This window comes from Melitaea cinxia, chromosome 20, assembly GCF_905220565.1.
Source record: "Melitaea cinxia chromosome 20, ilMelCinx1.1, whole genome shotgun sequence".
NCBI classification, from domain to species: domain Eukaryota; kingdom Metazoa; phylum Arthropoda; class Insecta; order Lepidoptera; family Nymphalidae; genus Melitaea; species Melitaea cinxia.
Window position 1 is genome coordinate 3903648 of NC_059413.1, and position 26935 is coordinate 3930582.

Sequence of the window (26935 nt, forward strand, 5' to 3'; positions counted from 1 at the left end):
GTCTGGGCTAGATGAGAGCCAGTCTTCAACTCTTATAAAGTCCAGAACGTTGGTTTCAAGCCAGGCTTGGGTAGTTCGTCCCTTGTGACCAGGTGCAGAGTCCTGCTGGAAAGTCCGCGGTATATTTTAAAAAGTGTATTGCTGAGAGATTTCACAACATGATCCAAGACTGATCCTTGATACACTTTGGCTGAAGTTTTCACTCCTTTTTCACAAAAATGTAGTTTTGTGACTCCTTGATAAGACACGCCCCACCAAACCATCACTGACGCAGGATGATGACCACGTTGTACCTTTCCGAGAACTTGAGCAGCCTCTTTAGAACTGTGAGTTTATCATTTTGCTTATTGTAGTGTTCTTCAATCGTGAAAATTTTTTCATCGGTAAAGAGGATGTTTCTGTGCCTTTCACCTGCGCGACAGACAGCGTTTTGATCGATTCGAGCAAGCACCGAGCTTCAGGTCTTGTTTTATAATACGAGACAGAGTCCTAGCGGGAATCTTCATTTCTCAGACTCTCGACAGACGAAGTGTTACTGTATCTGTTGATAGTACGATATACGATCATCATCATCATCATCATTACAGCCTATACAGTCCACTGCTGGACATAGGCCTCCACAAGTTTACGCCAAAAATAACGTGAACTCATGTGTTTTGCCCATACTACATTACTGGCTTTGTCGCACCAAAGACGCTGCCCTCTCTTCCCGTGGGTGTCGTAAGAGGCGACTAAAGGATAACAAGGTTCCACAACCATCTTGGAACTTAAGAAGCCGACCGATGGCGGGATAACTATCCAACTGCTGGCTTTGAAATACACAGGCCGAAGACGGGCAGCAGCGTCTTCGGTGCGACAAAGCCAGTACTGCGGTCACCAACCCGCCTGCCCAGCGTGGTGACTATGGGCAAAACACATGAGTTCACGTTAATTTTGGCGTAAACTTGTGGAGGCCTATGTCCAGCAGTGGACTATATAGGCTGTAATGATTGATTGAAAACTTTCATATCAGTAGTGATTTATTAATTCTTGGTTAAGGCAATGAGGCCTCGAAATTGTACCAATAGGCAGGCATAGACAATTTCATCCATATATTGATAGTGTTAAAATAGCTTTAGTAATAAAAGTCACAATCTATAGTTGTCATTTGTCAGTGTCATTTTAATCAAAAACAGTTGTCAAGGCTTGGTTTGTCAGAAAACTGTATAAATTATAAAAACATTTTAATCTTCAGCACAATCAGAAAAAAGTATACAATTAACATAGTGTTACTTCTATCAAACGCAAAGAAATTTAAAACAACTCCCAAAAATGAAGGAAACAAAAATGTGTACCCATTTATCTGGTGGTAGACTAAACGTCGCAATATTACAGGAAACAATGCGAAAAGAGCTGTTAAACCTGCTACAATTATGTGAAGGAAAAAAGGTAACCACCTACTTACACTCCATTTTTATTATGGTATTATTTTTTTTAGTTTGGAAAACTAAGAAATGTGTTTGTCAATTGTTCTAGGTAACTATCTGGGATGAATGGCTGGCTGGCCCAGTAGGTCTCGTAGCTCAGTACTCACTTTTGAAAGAACACGAAGTAGCTGATATGTTTCCGCTTAGACCAGGCAGTTTACCCACAATATCTGTTAATCATATTATTTTTATTGCTCGCCCTAAACTTGCGCTAATGGATCTTGTAGCTGATTACATACTATCTTTAAGGTATGAACACTCACACATGGTATCAAATGTTATTTAAATTAGTCCAGTATTTTAAAAATAATTAAATTATAACATTTCTAAAATGATGCATACATGATGTGGAGAAATGTTTTTTATCATAATTACTTTAAGTGTGATATTGGCCTACTTTGTCTTATTGTCCTAGAATATTTCTTTATATATCAGTTATATAATCAAACTTGTTATTTTTAGGGCAAAACAGAGCACACCAGTAGAGTTTCACCTGTTCTTTGTTCCTCGTAAGAGTGAACTCTGTGAAAAACACTTGAAGAACAGAGGGGTTATAGCCAATCTTTCCATTCAGGAATTCAAATGTGACATATTTCCTGTGGACAGTGATGTTATGTCCTTAGAACTTCAGAATGATTTTAGGTAAAAATGATTTTTAAAATATTTGATTTCAAACTTAATCAGTATATTATTAATTATTATTCTTTAATTATCTAGTTTAAGTTTAAAGAAAAATACTATTTAAAATTTTATTTTTTAACGAGTATCTTTTCAATTCATTGAAGTATAAAAAATAATATTAAATATATATATATATAACTTGGTTTAAGTGGTTGTTTGAAGTGGTTGATTTATCTATATTTTATTCCAGAGAAAATTATTTGGAAGGTGATCCCACATGTTTATACAACTCAGCTCAAGCTCTACGCACTATACAGCAGTTATATGGTATCATACCTAGAGTTTATGGAAAAGGGCCGGCTGCTAAACAAGTGTGTATAAATTATTTTTATTTTTTTTTTTGCAAATGTTTTTATCTTAAATAATTTAAAGGTCATCTATAAGATCCTAAACTCTTTGTCACAGTCTTAAAGATCTATGCTAGAGATAAATTGACGCAAGATGCATACCCTCTGTAACATTACATTTTACTTTTATTCAAAACCTTTCTTTTTTTTTCTTTTTCTCTTTTTAAACTTATTTGAATGGAAAAAAACGAGTATTCTTTAGACCACACAACTGAAGTAAAACTTACGAAACATAACTCTCTCTATTTCTCTACTATCTTCTATCTTCGCTAACTTATATCTCCCACTCAACTTTCTTTCGCCTCGCCCGTATCATCACAATTTTCGTAACGCTCTCGTCATGCATTCACCAGCTTACTTCCCAAGTTAAGTCTGCATAAAGAAGTTTTACTTCAATAAGAGCAAAAAGATTGCTTAGCAATTTAAAAAGCTTTTTAAGCTGCTTTAGCAATAAGGCCGCTTATTGCACGTTTTTCTTGTAAACATTGTTGCTTTGTACTAGTAATATTTTTAGCTATGCAATAAAGAGTACAGTAGCTTGCCATAAATAATGCACATCGATGTTTAGAAAGAGACAATCTGACTGAATAATTTCGACTTCGTAGAATGGTCGCTTTTCTCTCTTTTTGTTCTCTTTTCTCTCTTTTTGTTCTCTTTTCTGTAATTTTCCGTTATTTTGTCATTATTTCATCAGAACTTTCTACTAAGTATAATATAAAACTTTAAAAAAAATGTCTAATCTGTCCAGTCTCGAGTTTTGCATTTAGCAATTCCTTTTAGTTTAAGTAGATTTTATAGATGATCACTTAATTTGATTAGAGGCCCTACAGAAATTATAATATTTAATTGTTAGTATTAAAACATCCTCTGATCCTTCTCCTACATGGGGAAAGAAGCCTATGCCCAGCAGCGGGATATTAAAGGCTGAAGCGTAGCGTAGCGTATTAAAACATGGTATTTAAATTCTATGTAGATACCCCCTGGGTCTCATACATGTGACAAGCTATGACACAGACAAGGCCGGGGCCAAAAAAAAATCTAGAAACCCGTATGACGTAATTTATTAATGACCCCTTATGTATGTACATATGTATAAAAAGTAAATGTAAAATAATATATTTAATTATAAATATATTTTCACTCTCAGGTCTGGGATCTTCTCTGTCGCTTGAACAAAGAGGAACAAGGTACAAGTCCCAGAGGAGCTAGTACATCCTGTATCGATCAGCTACTGCTTTTGGACAGGGCTATTGATTTTACAAGCATTCTGTGCACTCAACTCAACTATGAAGGATTAATCGGTAAGGTGTCTATTCGTTTATCTCTTACAGGTACATTGATTGAGATAGAATTCATATAAATAATTTTTATTATATAGTTTTACTTAGTTTTGTTTTATAATATTTTCTTGTTTTATATTTTAGTACATATTTACACTATACCTTCTATTTTGTCCTTGCTTAGTAATAGACAGAATGTCACATTGCTATACAATATTATGTGATCAGGAATTAGTTATAAATGTTACACTTTACATTTATCCCATTATTTATTACATCAGACACATTTTTGTGTTAATTTTTTGTTTCATTTTATCAGTTTTGAAATTTGATATTATATAGATATAGAAAGTTTTTTTTGTATTATTAGATTTTGATAAGTGATGTATCTTTTACATATAGTATTAATCCTGACCGTCGCAGGTTTGATTTTTTTTTTTATTTTTTTTCGTCATAACTTTTTACTGGGTGTACCGATTTTGATGATTCTTTGTTTACACGAAAGCTGGACATTTAAATAAGACCGAAATCGGACGAGTAGTTTTTGAGTTTTCACTAATAATTCGACTACCTACGTTGTATTACTTGTCGATATAAATTGAGGTTGGTTTATTTGTTTGCGAGCAACCAATTACACTAGCGAACCCGCCAGACGTTGTCCTACCAGGAAAACAACTACCAAATTTGGTTGCTAACATACCGATAGCAGCGCCGCATACCGGGCCCAATTGAGATAAATACTACCCTATCGCCCAAGTTGGACCAAATTACAGATGTTTACAAAATTTAATACAAAATTGGTTCAGTAGTTTCGGAGTTTAGCAGAAACATACGTCGTGACACGAAATTTATATATATTTAATATATATGTTTAATATGTACATTATACAAGTATTTTATAATAATTTACCAAAATCACAATAACTATTCAAATAGGCTTTAATAGCACCTTTAAATCGTCATCTTACAAATTAAAATGTATTTATAATAATTGATTTTATTTTTGTGATTGTATTGTATTAACATTATATTCTTATAATACAGATGAGCTATACGGCATAAAGAATTCAACGGCAACATTTCCCGTTCAAAAGTTCTTGAGTCCAGACGAAGCAAACCCTGAAGTGACGGCCGGTGAAAAGAAACGGATCATACTGAATTCTGGAGAGGAACTGTTTGCCGAACTAAGAGACTGTAATTTTACTGCTGTAAGTTTTATCTTAAAAAACTAAATTTTTTTGTTAATAAACCTAGTGATATATAATTTAAAAAAAATAGTATCATCTTAAAGTGTAGGCTGAATTGGAAAAAACAACCTTTTACACTACTATTTGCTACACTTGAAATGGACCTGGTATAATATTAAACATACTCTTTATTTTTGTACTTAGGTCGGAGCTGCCTTATCAAAGAAAGCTCGCATTATCAAGACTCAACTGGACGAAAGGCACAATGAGAAATCAGTTCAAGAGATCAAACAATTTGTATCGCGTTTACCGCAAATGTTGGCGAACAAACAATCGCTGGCCGTACATACAGCAATCGCGGAATATATCAAAGAAGTAGGTAGTTACCATATTTTTTATTACCATTGTTTTTAAACGGGTCGTAAACAAAACGAATCGTTTTTTAATAATAAACTCTCTTTGATATATCATCACATCATCATCACTTCAGCCAATCGCATTCCACTGCTGGACATAGGCCTCCAATAGATCGCGCCAAAATGGCGTGAACTCATGTGTGTTGCCCATAGTCACCACGCTGGGCAGGCGGGTTGGTGCTTACGACACCCACGAGAGGGGGTGGCTGTTTTCTTACTGCCGTAACCACGCAACAAATTGATACATATATATATATATATATATATATATATATATATATATATATACAATTATAATAAAGCAATTCAGTTTCTATAAAGATATTTTAATAGGTCTGATACCAATATAAAATCAATGTGTCAAAGTGAGAAGTCTAATAACGCTAGATTTTCAAAAGATTAATTATTATCATAAAATTCTAATGAGAGTTTACTAAAGTAACAGAAAATCCAACAAAAAAAATCTACATTTTAATTTTTTTATTTAAGACGACAGATTCCTTTGAATTTCACGACACTTTGCAATGTGAAGAAGACTTTTTGAACTGCATTGACAACGAAAAAGTATGTCCCTTTATAGAAGATCTCATCGCTCAACAAGCACCATTGACTAAGGTAATATACAGACTCATACTTACATAATATATATTTATAATATGGAATACATATTTAGATGATTTGATTAAAAATTCGACTGAAAATAAAAGACTTTTAAAACAAGTAAAAAGTATATGCATAAATTTTTTTTTAAATTGGGTATGTCTAGATTCCATTCAAGTGTTCACACTCGACGACCTCAATAGGATTTACTGTGTCGGGGGTCCGAAAACGCAATACACAAACTATAATGCCCAGCACACGGCAAAGACATGTATTGCCCATACAAATGTTTGCCAAGAGCGGAAATCAAACCCACGACTGCTAGCGCAAATGTCATGTGCTATGATTGCTGCGCCAACGCGTCGTCAAATTTATTAGTTTTGTGACATTAATATATTTCAATTTTGCTATCTCTAATATCATTTATTATGATATGATAGTGTTTTTAACGTACACTCACGGTCGTCTGCCTCTAAGGACAACTAAATACATACATGTGCTGTAGGTAAACTGATCTAACATACAAAACTCGATGTAAAAAATTCTCTCTTAGTTTACAATAAAATATATTTTTATTGTATTGTATTGTATAATTAAACATTACAACAAAATTCGAGACGGGAATCAAACTGACGACCCTGGAAATTAAGGTCACGGCCAATTGCATTAATGAACTAGTTAATACATAATTATATGCTCTGTTTTCGACTACTAAGTGCGTTATTTCGAATGAAGGGTTCTGTATGTTTAATAGATCATGTTCCAAGTTAAAAAAAAATATCCTTACAATTTTTTTTTTTAAGTTTCACTTTACCTTAATATACGAGCTATGTTGTAAACTTCATCTGTATATTTTCTAGATACTTCGATTAATATGTCTTCAATGCGTGACCGGATCAGGGTTGAAGCCAAAAGTTTTAGAATATTATAAAAGAGAACTAGTTCAAGTGTATGGTCTCAACACTTGGCTAACACTCTGCAATCTGGAAAAAGTTGGTCTACTTAAACCTCAGACTGGAACCCGGCAGTATGCCGTTTTAAGAAAGGTAAATTTTTTGTTTAATTAATCTTTATACCTTTTTTATTTTGTAACCCATAATGTATTAATGTAGTATTGAAAATAATATTTGTTTTTTTTTTTAACAAAAAAATATTTTTTTTCCGCAAACTTTGTCCAGGACATAACGGATAAATTTACCATCATTCGGAAGTTGTGCCCGTACACACATTTCAAGCTCATTTGATGGTAAGCGATTACAGCCTATACACGCCTGCAACACTGCAAGCATCGCAAGTGCGTTACTGACCCTACCCTCAAAACTCATCACAGAACACAACACTGATTGAAAGTAGTATTATTTACCTGTGATCTTCGGTAAGGTCGAGGTTCCCAGTCGGGCTGCTCCAGTTTTTTGAACAGAATATTTCCTGCTCGGCCTCAGTTAATAGATTGATTAATTAAATAGTTATTACAATAAAATTTTTTTTTTTTAATTATTTTTATGAATTAAATTATTAAGACTTTTTTTTTTTTTTTTTTTTCAGACTCTACGTTTAACAGTAGATGACTCAGATTTAGATGCCAAAGAGAAAAGTTATCTATCAAGTAAATACGTCCCATTGACAGTGCGTCTAAGCGAACATATAGCCAAAAATAAAGGTTGGACTGGTAAGAAAATTTTTTATAGTATAAGAATATATTATATTAAGATTATATTAACAATCTTTATTTATTTTTTTCCTGCGGTCACCAACCCGCCTGCCCAGCGTGGTAACTATGAGCAAAATACAAGAGTTCGCGCCATAATGTTTGTGCGCGAACTTGGGGAGGCCTATGTCCAGCATAGTATAGCAGCAGTGACCACGACAAACATCTGCATGATGTATATAAAAATTTGTTATAATTGTTGTTGTTGAAGCCACAAATCTAGCGCAATAAATAGTACATTCAGAAATTATTTATACAGTACCCGGCCATAAATAATACACGTCGTACTTTGGAACGAGACAATCGGCTAATTACGGCTTGATGTATTGAAAAACTTTAAAACAATTATTAGCTCAACCGGTTCAGCTTTTATCGCATTTTAGACTTAGCAACACGTTTAGCGATTCGTTTTTTTTATTTAAGTAGATGTATATTAAAGTAATACTTTGTAATTACATCTTTTAAAATTATAAATGATTCAGTTTGTGCCAATAAAAGTAACATTCATAATATTTTATTTAAAAAAATGTAAATTTATTCATACATTGATTTATAAAAATTGTTAAATATACTTTGTTTACTGATAAAATGTTATCAGAGTTAGTAGAGCATGTTGGCATTGAAAAGCAAATTAATGATTATGAATTTATGACTAATCTATTGGTACCAAAAAAAAGCTAACACACTGTTTTAATTATATCCTCGTTATAAACGTTTGGTCATTAAAAACTTGTTCCAATTCTCCATCCATTCAATTTATGGGATATATTCTGTTTCCTTCCTGTGAATCTAAAAATTGTAGTATATTAACTCATTGGGATCAATCGTGGCGATAAATCTTTTTCTTTATCCACAACAACTGAAAGAGGCCCTCGAACTACACTTTATCTGTCAGATATTTCTATTCCCAAACTATGAATCCAAAAGTTGAAGTAAAACACACCTTTAAGTCTATTTTATATATAGTTGTTTAATATTGTGAACAGGCCCTCAATGTCCTAGTATTAAAAAAACTACTTGTGTGACAATTTTTAAAAAAAATTTTTTTACACAGGTATTGCAGATGTGTTAGGGTCGTTGCCAGGTCCAATGTTAGATGAACTACAGAGCCTACAACCTAGGATGATACGCCGTAACTCGATATCAAGTGAAAATTCATCGTCTATAGAAAACCCTAGAGTTGTTTTAGTCTTCTTTATCGGAGGCTGCACATACCACGAGATCTCAGCGTTAAGGAGTATCAGCCAACAGGAAGAGTCGAATGTAGAATTTGTAGTACTCACCACAAAGTTGATTAATGGTAATACTTTTATTGAAACACTGGTGGAGGCTGAATAGTAGAAAGAAGATTCTACTTTCTATTATAAAAATAATATAATTTATTATGTTATGTATTAATTGTAACTAAAATAAATACATTTATTAGAGGTACTGCCGTGTTTTTATTAAAATAGGTTAATATTTTATTTAATTAATTTTGTGTGTATCATAAATTATTATGAGTATTAAATAGATTAGTAAATAAAAACGAGTTATTGGTGAACCATGAGTTTGGTTTATTAAAATTTCATATTATTTAACTTGCATATAATATAAATTTTAATTTGATCGGTTTAAATAAACTTACAAAAATCCTGCACGCTTACGTTACTATGTACATTATTAAAGCTTCAGCGTAATAAAAATAATTTTAACATACCAACGTTTATTGAGTTTGACTATTCTCATAAATATTCGTTACTCGTGTATTTTGTGATGTTCTTTGGTGGCGCGATACTAATACCGAATTTTTTCGCTAATTCTAGTAATTTCTCATTCTCATATCCTACTTCTTTTTTGTAATTTTTAAGCATTAGTGGCATCAAAACGTCTAAAAGAAACCTATAGTTCTTTTGCGCGTAACTCGTATCGTTCCCCAATGAACACATGAGGCGGGCGTTAAATATAGCGTATATACACTCGTCGACCACATCCATCATATCCTTGGTTACGATTTTTAGGCCAACATTATGTAAAGTTAGAATTGACTGCGTAAACCATATAGTACTACTTGATAAATCCACCCACGTTTCATTTATAACGTATCTCACTAAAGATAGACCCAAATTTTCTATTTGTGTTACAAATTTATTGACTCCAGCTTTCGTATGCATGTTCACAGGCGTCCACTTATCTTCCGATATCTTAGTCTTCATTGAATCAACAATTTTCTCCTTGTATTCTCTCAACGCTTTTATTATTGGCATCCTTAAACAGCTATTCATCTGAAATCTTAAATCTAAACCAAACTCACAAAATAGATCACACTGCTCCCTCAAACTCTGTACACACTCTAAAACTGAATCTAATGCACATTGCGGTGTAAATACTTGTTTAATAATTTGACTCATAAGAATTCTTAATTGCATACTAGCCCAAACTATAAAAGCGCTCAGTTTATTTTTAGGGAATAAGGAAATAAATTCTGTTAAGGCATCACTCAGTGAGCAGAAGAAAACCTCTCCCACTTGTTTTACATAACTATAAATAGAACCTTCAAGTTGAACTGCTTTAACATGGGCTTTGACTGTGTGGCTACATATGTTCAAAAACAATTCACAAGCCTGACTAGTCATGTTAAATTTATTGAGTATTAGAACTGGGTTACGCGTTGAGCGCAGACCTCCTCGTGGACTCCAGTTATGAGTGGCATCGAGTTCTTTAAGTAAAATTTCAGTCAAAGCTTTCTGTTTCTGCTCAATCTTCTTTAATATTTCATTCTTTTGAGGGTGGTTTATAAAATCCTCTGTACTTAAAGTTTTTTGAGCAGACATCATTAAATCATAGGTCTTTTGAAAATGTCTCTCTACAATCAAAACATCTAACTCCTCAGTAACATCCGCTAACCAATCAGGAAGTGGAGTGACTTGTGGAGATGGTATCTCTTCCACCGATAGACTAGGTGAATCTAACGACTCGTGTCTGACCTTCTCCTGTGAATCCTTTTTCTTTAGTTTAGAGTTCTCTTTTTCAATATGTATTTTTTTTGCTACATCAAACTTATCAAGCCAGTCTTTTTTTATTGCTAAACTGTTACACTGAAATACTCTAGTATCAGGGAAAGCTAGTACCTTAAATGCTTGTTTCACAGTACCTAAATCACGTACATTTACTACAGCTAGAGTACTAATGGGGTAACTGGTTTGAAATTTATATCTCATTGGACCACGTCGGTTGGAAATCCAAGAAGTAAGCATGAGACAATCATTGAATAAATACACATGCATTCTTTGCAGTGCAGTGTTTTCTTCAGCGTCAATCTCTAGCAGGTCACCTTCGTGTAACAAATGTCTTTCTGGTGTGTCCAATAAATTCATGCAGTTTTCAACCTTTTCAGTTATCAACGTGAGTTTATTTTTCCTCTCCTCTTCAGCTTTCTCAGCTTCTAAGTCGTGGTTATCGATTGACTCGCGCGATAACGTATTTTCATTGCCTAAAATCGAAGCTTGAGATAAAGTTGTAAGAACTATTCGTTGGTCACTTAACAAATGCGAGAGTTTGTACATTTCAGTTTCTAAGTGGGATATTTCAGTAGCAGTCTCGATAAATTGCATGTAGTTTTCGTAAACATTTTTCTTCAGGGCACTTGCGGTTTCTTCGGCTAAATTCTTAATTTTCTCCTTTTGCTGGGCTAGCTCCTCCCCTCCGACACATGACTTTGCTAACTCTTTTACGTACCGTTCGGGTACGAATTCTGGTACCGCGAACTTTTCCATGTTTACGTCTGACATGGTTTCGCATATATATTTACAATTACGATAAATATTTAAGGGTATAAAACACTGTATCTCACATCATTCGATAATCGAACGACAGGACGTATCAATCAAATCTACCTATCAAACGTCAAACTACGTTTTGTAACTGCAAATGTTCTGTGTCAATGATTCTAATGTCACGTCAAGTTTAATAATTGTTATTAAAAATGACTTCATAAAAATAAAATAAAATTTAACACGCAAAGCTACAAAAATCTCCCCAAGAGAGTTCAATACAATTTTTTCTAAAATATTTTAAAACTATAATACTTCTTTAATTAATTTCAGGTAGGTAGTACTAGTTTATTTCTTTATATGTATATTAATGCATATAATGCTTTCTATTTAGATTTTTGACAATTTAACCGATTTCTTTTTTATACGCATCTAGGTCTGCAAACAAATCTACAGCTCACATAATGGTAAGCGATTATATTCTGTAAGGTCAAGATAGTTTTCCAGTCGGGCTACTCCAGAATTTGATCATTATATTCCTCCCTGATGTGTCCTACCTCGATTCAAGTTTTTCTCATTATATACATGATAACATGATATAGGTTTCTGTTATGTTTACGGATACAAAATTATTTTGTATTATTCTTTAGTTTCATATAACTTCAATATTAGATTTAAGAGTGTTAAAGAATTATTCAAGTTAAGTTTAACAGTAATGAGTTAAATTTATTTTTTCTTCTAAATTGTCATAGAAATTGTCATAATAGTTGTTACTTAAACTGTGTACTTTTTATAAATTGCGATTTGATGTCACAAGGATTTCCATTGCATTTTTGATTGACAAGTTATGGATGCGACACTAGAGTGACGAATGGGTTACGGGTGTGTTAGTTTGGCTGGACAAGCATTAAAAACGTGTATTATTTCTACTCCTCTCCTATCCGAAATTATCCAAAACTCTTATTTGGATTTCGGTTACCGTAACGGATTTGTGTATATTTTTTAATTCGGATATCCAATAGTTTCAGTTAAGTTACCTTATCCGGAACTCTGTAACATTCATAGTCCATATAACTGTTGAGTATGAAATAATTTTAACTTTTTTAATTCATCATCTTCCTGCCCTTATCCCACTTATGTAGGGGCGGCACAACATGTTTTCCTCTTCCATTCCTCTCTATTATTCGTCACTTCAGCGCTTACTCCTTTCTTTCTCATATCCTCACTCACACAATCCATCCATCGCTTTTTCGGTCTGCCGATCGCTCTTCGTCCTTCGACATTCATCCCTAACATTATTTTAACAACATAGCGTTCGTCCCTCCTCATTACATGCCCATACCACGCTAACCTATTGCTCCTCATTTTCTCTGTCACGGATGCTACTTTCAAACTTCCCCTTATATACTCATTTCTAATCCGATCTTTCCTCGTTACTCCACACATCCGTCTTAGCATTCTCATCTCGGCTGCGTGCACTCTTCTTTCATCCGTCACTTTTGTTGCCCAACATTCTGATCCATACATTACGACAGGTCTTACGATCGTTTTATAGATTTTCCCCTTAAGTTTAAGGGGCATTCGTGGATCACAAGCTGTTCCAGAGACCTGTCGCCATTTCATCCATCCCGCATTTATTCTATTTTTTCACGTCACGGTCTATGTTGCCGTCATTTTGTATTAATGACCCAAGGTACTGGAAGTCGGAGCAGACTGGTAGGGATTCACCATCCAAGGCAATATGGGAAAAACCGGACAAACCGCTGAAATTACAGAATTAGTGCTCGGTTTTAGATCTACTTATTCTCAATCCCGCGCCCTCCAGTCTTTCCTGCCATTTTCCCAGTCTGCTCTGTACCTCAAGAGCATTATCTCCGACAAGAACAACGTCGTCAGCAAAGAGCATATACCAGGGTTCTTCCCCCTGTATGTCTGATGTTAGAACATCCAATACTAGGAGGAACAAATACGGGCTTAAAGCCGACCCCTAGTGCAAACCTAGAGCCACATTGAACTTGCCAGTTACTCCGGCTTCGGACCGGACGTGGGTACTAGCTCTATCATACATCGCCTGAACAAGTCGTACATACTTCTCTGGCACTCCTTTCCCTTTCATAGCCGACCACAGAACCTTACGGGGGACTCTATCGTATGCCTTTTCCAGATCTACAAACACCATATGTAGGTCTTTTTGTGCAAGTCGATATTTTTCGCCGAGTTGGCGGAGTGCAAATATGGCGTCCGTAGTTCCCCGGCCCGGCATAAATCCAAATTGGTTCTATGTGACCTCCCATTCTTCTCTCATTCGTCGCGCTATTTTTATTTATTTGTCCTTTTTGTTGTTTCATATTTTTTGACTTAACTGAATATAATTATTTACGTATAACTTATAAATTTAAGATGAAAATCGTTTTTAAATAGGATTAAAACAATATATACTTATTTCGATCAATCAGTAATGTTTATTTAAAATCTATAGTCACGCATCGATCCCAAGTTAGAGAAATTTTTAGTCGCAATATTGACAAAATCTTTAACGTGGGATCAATTAATCGATTCCTTGTTTTACAATTTTATGGCAAGTTTAATCTTCCTTTTCGGTTTTTTCGGTTTCGGCAGTAACTACTGGTACCGCTGACTCAGTAAAGTTACCGTTGCGCTTGTATCTGTAGTAACGGGTAGCAGCTACAGAGTTAGTCTGGTAGCAGTTTACAAGGGCATCTCCGTGGTGATCTGTTTGAAATAAAAACAACATTAATAAAATATCTTTTATGTAGATACTATTTACAAATATTATTATTTTACTACCTGTTAATGTTAGACAACGTATATTTTAGAGATATTCAAAATGGGTAACCCAAATATTTATAAATTTCTTTTCTTTATCTACCAAACATGTGATGTAACAAGTAGGTACAATATTTGATACATGTAACTACTACTATTACTAAATACTATTCTCCTGTTAAGAAAAAGTTAATAATAAATTTAATTCGCAGCGCCGCTCCATCTGACGGTGGTATTGGAAAGTATCAATAATTTTCTTTGAATTTTATTTATTTTTATTTATTATTTATTAAACTTTATTGCACACACAAAAAAGAAGATACATTTTAGAACGATTTGATACAAAAACAAATGATGTATGCAAAGGCGGCCTTATCGCTTAAAGCGATCTCTTCCAGGCAACCTTTAATAAAAGTAGTATAAGAAAAATATGTCGGTAGTAGTGCGCAATCAACAACGCAAGTTTAGCACATATAATTAAATTAATTACAATACATTTAAACGGTATATATCTACATAAACATATAAACACATATGTAAACACATACATACTATATTCATACAAACATACAAATAAAAACAATATACCAATAGAAACATATACATAATTAAAACTATGTAAGAGTAAAGTAGTATTTGTGCAAACGATTCTTAAAAATATTTATAGACTCTGCTTGACGGATGTTATTGGGTAGGGAATTCCAAAGTTTGATCACTTTAGTACTGAAGGAGTTACCATAAGCATTAGAGCGACAAAGAGGTACCACAAGCAAGTTATTACTACGGGAACGCAAGTGACATTCAGTGTCATGTCCTAAAAAACTAAACCTTTCCTTAAGATAAAGGGGTGTGTGAGGGTGATAAAGGATATTGAACAATAAAGAAAGAGCATGCACATTTCGTCGCTGTCTAATTGGTAGCCAACCCAACTGTTGACGATATTGAGATATATGGTCAAATTTGCGCAACCCGAATATAAAGCGAATACATAATTATGTTTTGTAATCGTTCCAATTTGTTTAACAGTTGTTCAGATAAATCGATATAAACAATGTCAGCGTAATCTAATAAGGGTAGCAGTAAGGAATTAGTCAAGGCAACTTTGGTTTTAAAGGGGAGAAAGTTCTTCCAACGTTTTAGCGAACCTATTGTTGCAAAGACCTTTCGACTCACCTCGGCAACTTGAGGCGCCCAGGTAAGAGTGTTGTCAATTAATAACCCCAGATCTTTAACAACAGGAAGAGGTGAAAGAGCGACGGAATCGAATAGGATGGTAGGTAAGTCGAGTGAATTAATTTTGGAAAGCTGATATGAGTTGCCAATAATAGTCACTTGAGATTTAATTGGGTTAATCAGTAAACCGTATGAATGACACCACGTAACGATTTTATTTAATTCAGTATTTAGAGTAGTGATAGCGTTAGCGATGTCAACAATAGGTGTAGTAACATATAGTTGCAAATCGTCAGCGTAAAAGTGATGTTTTATAGTGAGGAGTGAAGACAAAGAATTGATAAATATAGAAAAGAGCATGGGTGACAGAACTCCTCCCTGAGGGACCCCGCAGGAAAGAGTACAATAAGTAGAACGTTTATTGCCAAAGCTAACGCACTGTTGCCGTTGATATAGGTAGGCCTGAAACCATTTGGCAGCACATGGAGCAATATTTAGAGTCCGTAGAATTGCAATAAGTAAATCATGGTCAACGTTGTTGAAGGCATTGCTAAAGTCAAGAAGTGCAACAATCGCCACCTGACCACCTTTATGTATGTCTTATCCTACATCTATTTTGAGCTAATAATAAATGTCTAAGCATAAGTACCTCCAGGACAAGTGCAGACGGCGATGTGCCGGCGCGCCATGCAGACGGCACCGGTGCCGCACTGTGTGTTTCCGAGGCACGGGTCTACGCATTCGTAGCCTACACAGGCCAGGTGGTCGGCACACTGGGAGTCCAACTCGCATTCACCCTGTTAAACATACCACACATTTAGACATGTACAGATATTGCTGATTTATCAGGTTATCAGATTAGGGTAAAGTGTGTTTCAAATTTTTTGAAATTAATTGATGATGAAGCAGAATAGGATGTAAACACCTGATGTATACGTACCCAGAAGTTTGATAAGGTGTGGCCAAATAAATAAACGTAAAACTTGATAAGTAATAGGAAATTATTTTATTTAGGTACTACAACTTTTCATTTACTTTCGATTCGATCGGTTGATAATAGCTAATACTAATTTAAAACAAATTGCAAAGGTACGTTATTTGACCTATAAGAAAAGTGTTTTTTTTTATTTAATTCGTTTATAGCAACGTCGGGTGTACGCTGGGCTTACATCTCGGTCCTGTTCCATTTATTATTTTTATTAATGATAACGGTGATATTTTTTTCTATTCAGATTGTTTATTGTTTATCGATGTATTAACACTATACAAGCTAATTTTAAAGTATTTACCTTTTCACAAGCAACAAGTGCGTTGCCGATGTAGCCTGTGGGGCAGGTACAGACGGGCCGCTCGGCACCTGTGCGGTCGTGTCCGGGCGTGCACTTCGCGTTCGTACCGCAAGGGTTGGGCTCGCACAGGTCACCTGTGTAAAATTAGAAACGTTTATGATAACTTGCGCAAATTTGAAAAATCACGATATTTACTTATTGTGAAATAACTGTAATGTTTCCAAAATATATGATAATACCACGTCTCATCATTTCTGTTTTAATTTTCAGTAATTGTTTTAATGTCACATTCAGTCTTGGTATGTTTCAAACGAAACCTGTGTAGGAAACGAATCGATCCTACGAAAAAATTGATGGGGACCAAAATTTTAGGTAATTTAATTTTAAACAACTTTTGTAATAACTATTTTTCGTGTAAAATTCATCAAGATGGCGGATGCAGCAACAAGTCTGGTACCGCTACTTTTTGAATTAAGACTACCAGTGACCTCCAGTGAATATATAATAAAAATTGGATTTTTGTAAATCTAAAATACTAATTCGTAGGGGCTTTATTACTATATTAAAATTCAACAACAATATTGCAACAGTATCTACAAGTAAGTGATACCACTAAGTATTAAATGTTTGAAAATAAGTTGTTATATTAAATCTATCAATCAACTGTTCAAAAGCTATAGGAAAATATTCAAGCTATTGTATAACAAATTGCATCAATATAAACTTCAATACCAAACGCGCGTGTGTACTCGACACGAATAAACAAAAAATTACGCAACTTCCTTTTCTTAATCCCTTACTTGAATTACTATTTATGGTATCACTTAGCGTTGTATTACTCATAAGCTCATTACTCACGCGCTTCGAAAGGCCTGCAGAAGGTGAATGGATCACCGGTCATGGTCTTAGGGCAGGAGCAGACGGGCGTCAGACCACGTAGGTTGCAGTCCGCATTCACGCCACATGCGTTTGTGCACGGGTTCACACATGCGTTGTAGACACAAGCTGGTTTGTAGCTTGGGCATTCACTGTCAGAAGTACATTCCGCTGTGCAAATGCGGTAAGGATCGCCGTGGTAGCCCTGGTAAATAATTTTTTTTTGACCTATTTAACGATTGATTTCTTTGGATGAATAGGTGTGGTCTCTTTTACGTTATACATAAATATAAATTGTGATTTAAAAATAGTTATAAACTATGTTTCATCTGGATGATATTGCTAAGTATAGTTAAAAGAAAATTGGTTCAGAGTTTATAGAATACAAATGACAGTAAAGTGAATATTTTCTCTTTTGTAAGTAGTATGATTGTAGATGATACCTAAACACCTTTGATACTTAACTAATATAAAGAAAACTCACAATTGATTATAGGAATTAAAAAATAGGCATGATTTTTTCGAAGTAATACTTCTTTGTGCACGCTTGACTTTGGGAGCAAGCTGGTGAATGCGTGACGAGGGTGTTACGAAAAGTGTGATCGGGCGAGGCGAACGGAACTTGAGAGAGAGATATAAGTTAGTGAAGATAAAAAGAGAGTGTTACGTTTTGTTAGTTTTATTTCAGTCGTGTGGTCTAAAGCACACTCGTTTTTTAAATAAGGCTGTATCTTACCCTAGGGCACTTGCAGATGGCACGATGAGCGGCGACGGTTTCGCAGTCGGCGTTGACGCCACAGTCACTGCAGGGGTTGACGCATTTGAAGTCGCGACAAGACTGTGTCGAGCCGCACTCGCTGTCGGACTCGCACTCGTGTCTGCAGCCCGTCAATGGACTACCCTTTGGACACGAATACACAAACCAATTGAAGACACTCAATAATATCTTCCTACCCATTATCTAGTAAATAAAATACTTAATTTATAGCAGACGATCGCTGTTAACAAAGATTAATTATGAATACGATATAAATAAAAATAGAATTTAATTTCGCCAGAGACTGTTAACTAAGTATTAACAACTGTACACAACATTATCATATAATTTTTTTCATATTACATCTGAGTTTCACTAAGTTTATTTACTTTTTTTTTCTTTTTGTATTGAAAGTCAAATAAATTGTATAAGAAATTATTATTTACATTCTGAGAAAAAGTAAAAATAAAACAATCCCAAACTAAAGTAATAACTGTGGTACAATACTTGTGGAAATATTTTGCACAAGTATTGCAGATGAATGCGAAAAAATACAAAAAAAAAACGAAAATGCTGCTGAAAAAGAAAAACGATTTTTTGTGGATTCCCCGAGGCTCTAATATCAGATTCAAAATACAGCCTTAAAATCGCTATCCCGCAGTTGAGCAGCTTAGGATTAAGCTCCAAACCGTCTTTAAAGCTTGTTTCAATGCAATGTAATTTGAAATTGAAAATAAATTTACCCTGTATCCGGGAAGACATGAGCAGATAGCTTGGTTATTGGCAACGCGACAATTGGTGTTAGCTCCACAAGGAGATGGGTGGCATGCTTCCTCTGAAATTTGAAACCTTTAATTAATACGTTATTTTAGTAACACACTCTTGCAATATTTCTTTTCTTGCATTCTTTTTGTAAAAATTGAGTTGAAGGGTATTTTACTTCCCACATTTTAATTATATATGTACATTAAAAAAAATACAATTTTTTTTTCAAAAATTATAGTATAACTTCTTTTATTCGTGATATCATTGCAAAATATTCCATACCAGGGTCAAGGATTCGGCACTCCGTGAATGGGTTTCCGGTGTATCCAGGCGCGCACGAGCATACTGGGACGTGTTGACGAACCTAAGTAAAAACAAGTTTTTTTTACAAATAATACATAACAATCGTTTAAAATTTACTGTTGATTGTTAGTTTGTGATTGTGTTTTATTTTCGGACTCCCGACAGAATATTGATATTCTAACCGAAGCCGTTTTTAATTTTTTTTTTATTATATCTATTCTAATATATAAAATTCTCGTGTCACAGTTTTCGTTGCCATACTCCTCCGAAACGGCTTGACCGATTTTGATGAAATTTTTTGTGCTTATCCGGTATCTATGAGAATCGGCCAACATCTATTTTTCATCCCCCTAAATGTTAGGGGTAGTCCACCCCTAAATTTTTTTTTTTTATTTTTTAGACAAAATTTTTAATTTCTATTTTTTTATGATACAACATTAAAAAATACATACAACCCTAAATTTTCAACCCTCTACCATCAACCCCTATTTTTAAATAGCGTTTAGCGGCAAGACAACGTTTGCCGGGTCAGCTAGTATTATTATATAAATACCACCCTGCCCAACCCGCCTGCTCAGCGTGGTGACTATGGGCTACACACATGAGTTCACATTGTTCACATCACATTTTCATGTCCAGCAGTGGACTGCAATAGGCTGGAATGATGATGATGGAATGATGATAAAAATAAAAATGTTACTCGTACATCACAGTTTGCGTTGTGTCCGCAAGCGCCTTCACACGGATATATGCACTTTTGGTTGACACAAGCTTGGTTATGACGGCATTCACTGTTACCTTTTAAAAAAAGGAAGTATTCACGTTATTAATTACAATAAACTTGACGTATTTAAAGATTTTATTTACTTTTATTTCATGCGTCTCTAGTTTGGTCATAAAAAACTTTTAATTAATAAGAAAAGACTATAAAGTGCATAAAATATAGAATTGGCGTAAAAGCATAGGAAAGTTATATTTAATTTAATTATATATTCAAACAGTTAAACAAATTTTGTTCGAATGCAACGAAAATCTGTTCAAAGTCGAGAAGAAAAAACTATGCAACCCCTGTTTTTCAAAATTCTTACGGTAGATAATTTCTGATATAAAACCGCAAGCACGGACAATAAGCTTGGTAGGGCACAGCAGGAAATTTCCTGCTGAAAATATGGAGCAGCACGAATGGGGTAGTACCTCGACCTTACAGAAGATCACAGTTAAATAATACTGTTCAAGCAGTTTTGTGTTCCTGTTGGTGAGTAAGGTGACCAGAGCTCCTGGGAAGATTGAGGATAAGGACGGCAACGCGCTTGCAATGCTTCTGATGGTGCAGGCGTCTATAAACTACGATAATCGCTTACTATCAGATGAGCCGTACGCGTTTGCCTACCTAGTTGTATTAAAAAAAGTTATATTTTCTTTCGTTATACTTACTAACACACTCGATTTGCACACACTGCGATAGCGGGTCGCCGGAGTATCCTGGCAGGCAGGCACAGACCGGCCTCACGCTGCCGTGGGTACAGTGAGCACCTACCCCGCAGGTGTGTGGACCACACCTCACCACCTCATCGGATATAGAGCGTCCATGCTCGTACAAGTTTCGTCCATAGTAACCTCGTGGACTGTAATTGTAGTACCGCTGAGCTGAAAAAATATTATATTTATAAATAAATAAATATATGACAAATCTTAATCGATATTGGTTTATGTGCGCGTTGGCGCAACAGTCACAGCACTGGTTTGTGGCTATTGCGCTGGCGGTTGCGTGAATTGGCTATACAGATGTTTGCCATGGTCTAGGTGTTTGTGCAGTCCATGTGAGTCTTCCCACCGTGCCTCGAAGAGCACGTTAAGGCGCGGTCCCGGTTGTTATCATGTACACCTGATAGCAATCGTTACTCATAGTAGGGAATATGTCCTCCAACCCGCATTGGAGCAGCGTGGTGGATTAAGCTCTGATCCTTCTCCTACATGGGGAAAGAGGCCTCTGCCCAGAAGTGGGATATACATATTAGTTTATGTATGAAGGTTTTATTAATAACACCTTTTTTCATAATGGTATTTTATTAACATTATTGCACCAAGGTATCTCACTCAATTCATTGATCATATCATAACAAGTAGTAAATTTTATATGATCTACCTACTGCTATACACCATCACGTACGTGGCTATAGTAGGCCTATATGCCTATATGTCTACGTAAAATGTCACACTACCCCAATCATGACATATTTTATACGTTTATTATTATTATTTTTTATATAAATGTAGTTCAATTTCCGTTAAAGTTCAAAATAAATAGGTATACAAATAAAAACCAAACTCTGTCTCCTTCAAGGAAACCCTGCCTCTACAACTAATTACAATATTTATAATTTTCTTATTATCACTACTGTTGGGATAGATGAACTAAAAGACGAAAAAAATAAACAGTTCGCCAATATTAAAACATAACAAAGTTTACATAATCTCATTAATAACATTATGAGGCCGTGAAGCGTCAGACCCTCACCTTGGATGACCGTATAAGGGCGTAAACGAGATATCACCCACACAGGGACCTTTTGTCTCGTCCGCTCAACGGATCTCGGAAGCTTAATGATACAATACGATCTCAATTCAGCTGTTAACAAGCTTGCCAAAATGTTTTCATTGTTAATTTATAGTGTGGGAAGTAGAAGATATAAAAATAACCAAATTTTAATCGATGAGACACAAAATTTTCTTGGTATTTCACGAAAAACCTTGAATAACAAAAAAAAAAAACAGTGTGATTTTAGAACATTTTAAGCAATATTGAATTGTGACTCATTGTCATTTTAAAAGATATTGTACTTGGGGGTGTATTAATTACCTGTAAATAGAACAACTAAAATGGTCATTAAGAGATTGGACAATTATAAACTTAACAATTATAACTGTCTTTTACTTACACACATAGATTTCCGTTTTGTTTATAGCCTACAACGCTATAATCCTTCTGAACTATTTGTTCATTGTATTGTGGCATTTTAATGAAACAAGATTTTTGTTAATTAGATCAATAAACCAAATGGACAAGACACATATTCTGCTTTACAATATTACTTATCGTTAGATTAAAGTTTTATTTGAAATGTCGTATAACAGTATTCTACAGATAAAACGTATGATAAATTTTACAATTTCTCTATTGAATTCAACTTTCAACATCAGCTCTTTGTATTCGACACTAGAATCAAAAAAATGCTTATTAGGTGAAGTGAATAGGTTCTAAAAGATAAAATATAACAGAAACTATGAACCAGATCTTAATACGAACTAGATGTGATTACTAGTTTTTATGCATGTGTCCGTCCATACAACAGTGTAATCACAAAGGACTTATAGGCCTGTAAACATGATTGATTATTATTTATAAATGCATGTGGGTTGGTTCCGCGTGGTTAGTTGATAACGCATGCTTTGTTGTTTTTTATTGTTTATAGAAATTACCATATATACATAAATAGACACCAATACCCTTTATGGTAAATTATATTTTTCTATCACGAATATTTTTAAACGAGTATAATGAAACTTGGTATCCACGTGACTTCGTACGCTATGCACTCCTTTTTTTACCCTATACGATAAAGTATTTCAACTTGCTTCAGATGAAACGTCTAAAAATATCTGAGTAATCTGGGTACCAAACACTGTGTTAATATTATTTCAACCTAACACTAAGGGATATAGCATAACATACACACTAACATATAGCATATAGCATAACATATACACATATAACTATTCTGTTGTTAAGTGCAATAAAGTTATATATATATATATATATATATATATATATATATATATATAAGGGACATAGATAACAGAATGAATGTTTGTGAGGAGGTTCGGTTCGACGAGGCGTCCAATTTTTTAACCGACTTCCAAAAAAGGAGGTGGTTCTCAATTCGACTATATTTTTTTTTTCTTTATGTATGTTACATCAGAACTTTTGACCGTGTGGACCGATTTCGACAAATTTTATTTTAATCGAAAGGTGGTGTGTGCCAATTGGTCCCATTTTAATTTATTTGAGATCTAACAACTACTTTTCGAGTTATATCTAATAATGCGTTTTTACTTGACACTTTTTTCGTCGACCTACGTTGTATTATACCGCATAACTTTCTACTGGATGTACCGATTTTGATAATTCTTTTTTTGTTGGAAAGAAGATATCCCTAGTTTAGTACCATGATAAGGAAACCAGGATCTGATGATGGAATTCCAGAGAAATCGAGGAAACTTCTTGAAAATCCGCAATAACTTTTTACTGGGTGTACCGATTTTGATAATTTTTAATTTAATCGATAGCTGATGTTTGTCACGTGGTCACATATAAATTTTATTGAGATCTGATAACTCCTTTTTGAGTAATCTTTGATAACGCGTAGTTACTTGACTATTTTTGCGTCGATCTACGTTGTATCACTCGTCGATGTAATTGAAGTCGGTTTTTTTTTCGTTTGCGAGCAAACACAATTATTTCCTCTGTGTAAATTCTCACTACGGCATGTATACGGTACACGGTATATATACGTTATACGGTATATGGTATATATACTTAATGCTAAGCTATAAAAAAGTTCTAAGCGTAGGACTAGGAAAACGTTCCACTAAATTTGTAGGAATATGGGACCATTTCACATGCAATAAAGAATATATATATAAGACCAACAGAAAACATTAACAAGGTCAGCCACCTAGACCGAAAACAAATAATTGTACGATACCATCCCGTGAAAGAATCAAACTCGCGGCCAACGATAGGTATTTAGATACGTAGAAACATTTATGTTTACAAATAAATAGTAAAGTATATTTACGTAGAGGGGCTAAAGTAGTGTATAATTATTATATTATAACAATTCATGACCTCTTTGTATCACATTTATGGTTCGACTTTCGTGCGTTAGAACTACCAGAATGCTTGCAAAGCTCGCTCCCAGTTACGCTTCACGGGACAGTCGTGCGAAAAACAGTCTTCTCTTAGGTTTCTCAAGCCATTAATGTCCTATTTTACCATACAGAACTTCATTAGTTACCTATCTATACAAATAAATAAAATTGTCTGTTTGTAATATTATAATAACCGCTTTTTACTAAATGCATATGGATTTATACACGGTACATATACCAAAATTTTTTTTACCAACATTTTTTTTATAATTTTGTCTGTCTGTTTGTCTGTCTGTCTATTTGTTCCAGCTAAACTCTGAAACGGCTGAACCGATTTAGTCTACTTTTTATTTTATAACCGTGTAAACTGAACAATAACTAGTTTGTTAAATTTCAAGCGGACGAAGTCGCGGGTACAGCTAGTATTCAATAAAACCCTTAAACATAAAACATCATGTTTTTAAAATCCGTTTTCATGCTTTTACTTCCGATATCAGAAAAACATTTAAGATATATGGAGGCGTAAAAATACATCATGACTAAAAAAAATTACATTTGATTATTTATTTATTTACATTTAACCGATATCTAATCGGGTCTAAAGATAAAAAGTAAAATAATATTTATACAAAAATAGGACGCACTTTAATATGGAAATCATTGGATTTTGATGCGAGTGATTTTCCTTGAATTTGAAAAATACTGATCAAACATCTATGGAAAAAGGTGAAAGGTTCTAACTCTAGAAATTTCGGATTTCCATACAAATTTCATGTCATATTTCACCCATTTGAGGTTAGAATTTTCCCAAAAACGGAAACACGTCTTTACTCTTACTTAAAATTTGATATTTTCAGCTTCAAAAATGACAAATTTCATCATTCTCATCAAAATTTATCATTCCAAAGGTACCTAGATTTGTCACTAATACCGAAATGCATATTATTCACTGTTAATTAATCGAGTGAATTGTATGATAAATACAAACTTTGAACCCCTATTTGACGCCCTATATTATATAGTATATATACTATCATAAAAAACTATCTCGATCCTCGACCTCCACCCCTTAGATCCCCCAGGACCTGCAGACATCTAAACCCCACCCTGAATTCACTAATGTTCTTCGTAGAACTAGAGCACATAAAATAAACTTACTACAATTAATATGTTCAACGTCCTGTGTCACATTATTACACGCGTAAGTTATATATTTTACAACACAAATCTAATAATAAATTTACATACCTTCAACGCCGCATCCTAAAGCTAACAACGCCAAAGACGCCGCTAACATAAGTTTCCCCTCCATCTAAATCATAAGAAGCTTATTGACAAATGTAACACAGTATATACAACGATGTAACAATATGTGTATATAATTGCAACAACCAATAAGCAACAAAAATAATACTGGTAGCTGTCTATCTATAAAAAATACAAAAATCTCGCGGATGCGAATGCGAATGGGAATGTCGAAAAATCGCGAATATTTGCGAATGCGAATGTGTGGATGCGAATATACGTACATCACTAGTAGATATCGCTTCAGCCTGTAATATCCCACTACTGGGCATAGGCCTCTTTCCCCATGTAGGAGAAGGATCAAAGCTTAATCCACCACGCTGCTCCAATGCGGGTTGGCGGACATATTCCCTACTATGAGTAACGATCGCTATCAGGTGTACATAATAACAACCGGGACCGACGGCCTAACGTGCTCTCCGAGGCACGATGGGGAGACCCACTAGGACTGCACAAACATCCAGACCACGACAAACACCTGTATGGCCAATACAAATGTTTGTCATGTGCGGGGATCGAACCCGCAACCGCCAGCGCAACAGGTACAATCCATGACTGAGACCGCTGCGCCAACGCGGCGTCACTAGTAGATATATTAAGACGAAATTTTTCAAAGTTATTTTCATAATGAAAATAATCGAAAAAAATATTAAAATGAGTGTAAGACAAAAAATAATAGTACTTACAAATGTATATCATATTATCGCGTTAAAGCAAAAAATTACTGCTTTAACATTTATTACTTAATGATGAAGCTACAAATAATAATAAAAAACTAACTTCTTCCAAATTTAATACATTTGTAAGTAAAATTCTACTATTTGCCTATTGTTAATTTCAAAATAAAAAGGTTTAAACATCCTAAACTAAGATAAAAATAAATAACGAAGTGTAATTTAAGCAATGTAATGTGTAATGTAATAATTATATATATATATATATATATTTATAAAGTTAGTTTTTTAAGAACTTTAATCACTGAGACACTTACACTTGTTCGTTGATGTGTGTCGCGAAGAGGAAAACGTGCCTTCAACTCATTGACAGTGTCCTTATACTACCTGGCAGCGCCTACGCATCGCAAATTTGTCTGATTGTGAGTAAGCGCTGCCAAATTATGCATTTTAAATATTATTTCATATCCGTTAAGAATTAATTATTTATAGTTACATCTCTACAATACTTCCAATTAAAAAATGATGATCTCATTTTTAATTGGAAATAATGAGGAGCTAAAAAATTAATAGTGTAATTTTAGTTTTAATGTGTTAAATTGAATTAAGATATTATTACGCACTAATTATAAATTAT

The 26935-nt window shown here is 34.3% G+C and overlaps 3 protein-coding genes across 3 annotated transcripts; 1 reads left to right on the forward strand and 2 right to left on the reverse strand.

The window, feature by feature from the left end:
* Positions 1 to 1147: 1147 nt before the first annotated feature.
* LOC123663199 (vacuolar protein sorting-associated protein 33A) lies at positions 1148 to 9116 on the forward strand. The gene is made up of 11 exons (XM_045597896.1): positions 1148 to 1428; positions 1516 to 1715; positions 1929 to 2108; positions 2338 to 2458; positions 3642 to 3795; positions 4819 to 4982; positions 5166 to 5336; positions 5867 to 5992; positions 6838 to 7023; positions 7523 to 7646; positions 8740 to 9116. The coding sequence occupies exons 1-11, from the start codon at positions 1312 to 1314 to the stop codon at positions 9021 to 9023; spliced, it is 1827 nt and encodes a 608-aa protein (XP_045453852.1). The 5' UTR covers positions 1148 to 1311; the 3' UTR covers positions 9024 to 9116.
* A 101-nt stretch (positions 9117 to 9217) lies between these two features.
* LOC123663368 (exocyst complex component 8) lies at positions 9218 to 11573 on the reverse strand. Its single transcript, XM_045598057.1, has one exon. It carries the CDS (start codon positions 11453 to 11455, stop codon positions 9410 to 9412), a length of 2046 nt encoding a protein of 681 aa, XP_045454013.1. The 5' UTR covers positions 11456 to 11573; the 3' UTR covers positions 9218 to 9409.
* A 2300-nt stretch (positions 11574 to 13873) lies between these two features.
* On the reverse strand, positions 13874 to 26657 carry LOC123663767 (neurogenic locus notch homolog protein 1). The gene is made up of 11 exons (XM_045598433.1): positions 26616 to 26657; positions 25568 to 25631; positions 20822 to 21034; positions 20094 to 20185; positions 19367 to 19448; positions 19063 to 19154; positions 18299 to 18463; positions 17545 to 17767; positions 16687 to 16820; positions 16047 to 16194; positions 13874 to 14170 (listed from the first exon to the last, which is right to left on the reverse strand). The coding sequence occupies exons 2-11, from the start codon at positions 25629 to 25631 to the stop codon at positions 14022 to 14024; spliced, it is 1362 nt and encodes a 453-aa protein (XP_045454389.1). The 5' UTR covers positions 26616 to 26657; the 3' UTR covers positions 13874 to 14021.
* Positions 26658 to 26935: the final 278 nt, after the last annotated feature.

What these genes read in the sequence shown, in the direction of transcription:
- LOC123663368 (XM_045598057.1), bottom strand. Translation starts at nt 11,455, where the DNA reads ATGTCAGACGTAAACATGGAAAAGTTCGCGGTACCAGAATTCGTACCC.
- LOC123663199 (XM_045597896.1), top strand. Translation starts at nt 1,312, where the DNA reads ATGAAGGAAACAAAAATGTGTACCCATTTATCTGGTGGTAGACTAAAC. An exon ending in GATTACATACTATCTTTAAG is followed by an intron (nt 1,716 to 1,928) that starts GTATGAACACTC and finishes TGTTATTTTTAG; the next exon opens with GGCAAAACAGAGCACACCAG. An exon ending in AAGGGCCGGCTGCTAAACAA is followed by an intron (nt 2,459 to 3,641) that starts GTGTGTATAAAT and finishes TTTCACTCTCAG; the next exon opens with GTCTGGGATCTTCTCTGTCG.
- LOC123663767 (XM_045598433.1), bottom strand. Translation starts at nt 25,631, where the DNA reads ATGGAGGGGAAACTTATGTTAGCGGCGTCTTTGGCGTTGTTAGCTTTA. An exon ending in CCATCTGCAAGTGCCCTAGG is followed by an intron (nt 17,768 to 18,298) that starts GTAAGATACAGC and finishes ATTATTTACCAG; the next exon opens with GGCTACCACGGCGATCCTTA. An exon ending in CGTCTGCACTTGTCCTGGAG is followed by an intron (nt 14,171 to 16,046) that starts GTACTTATGCTT and finishes TATTTCAAACAG; the next exon opens with ATCACCACGGAGATGCCCTT.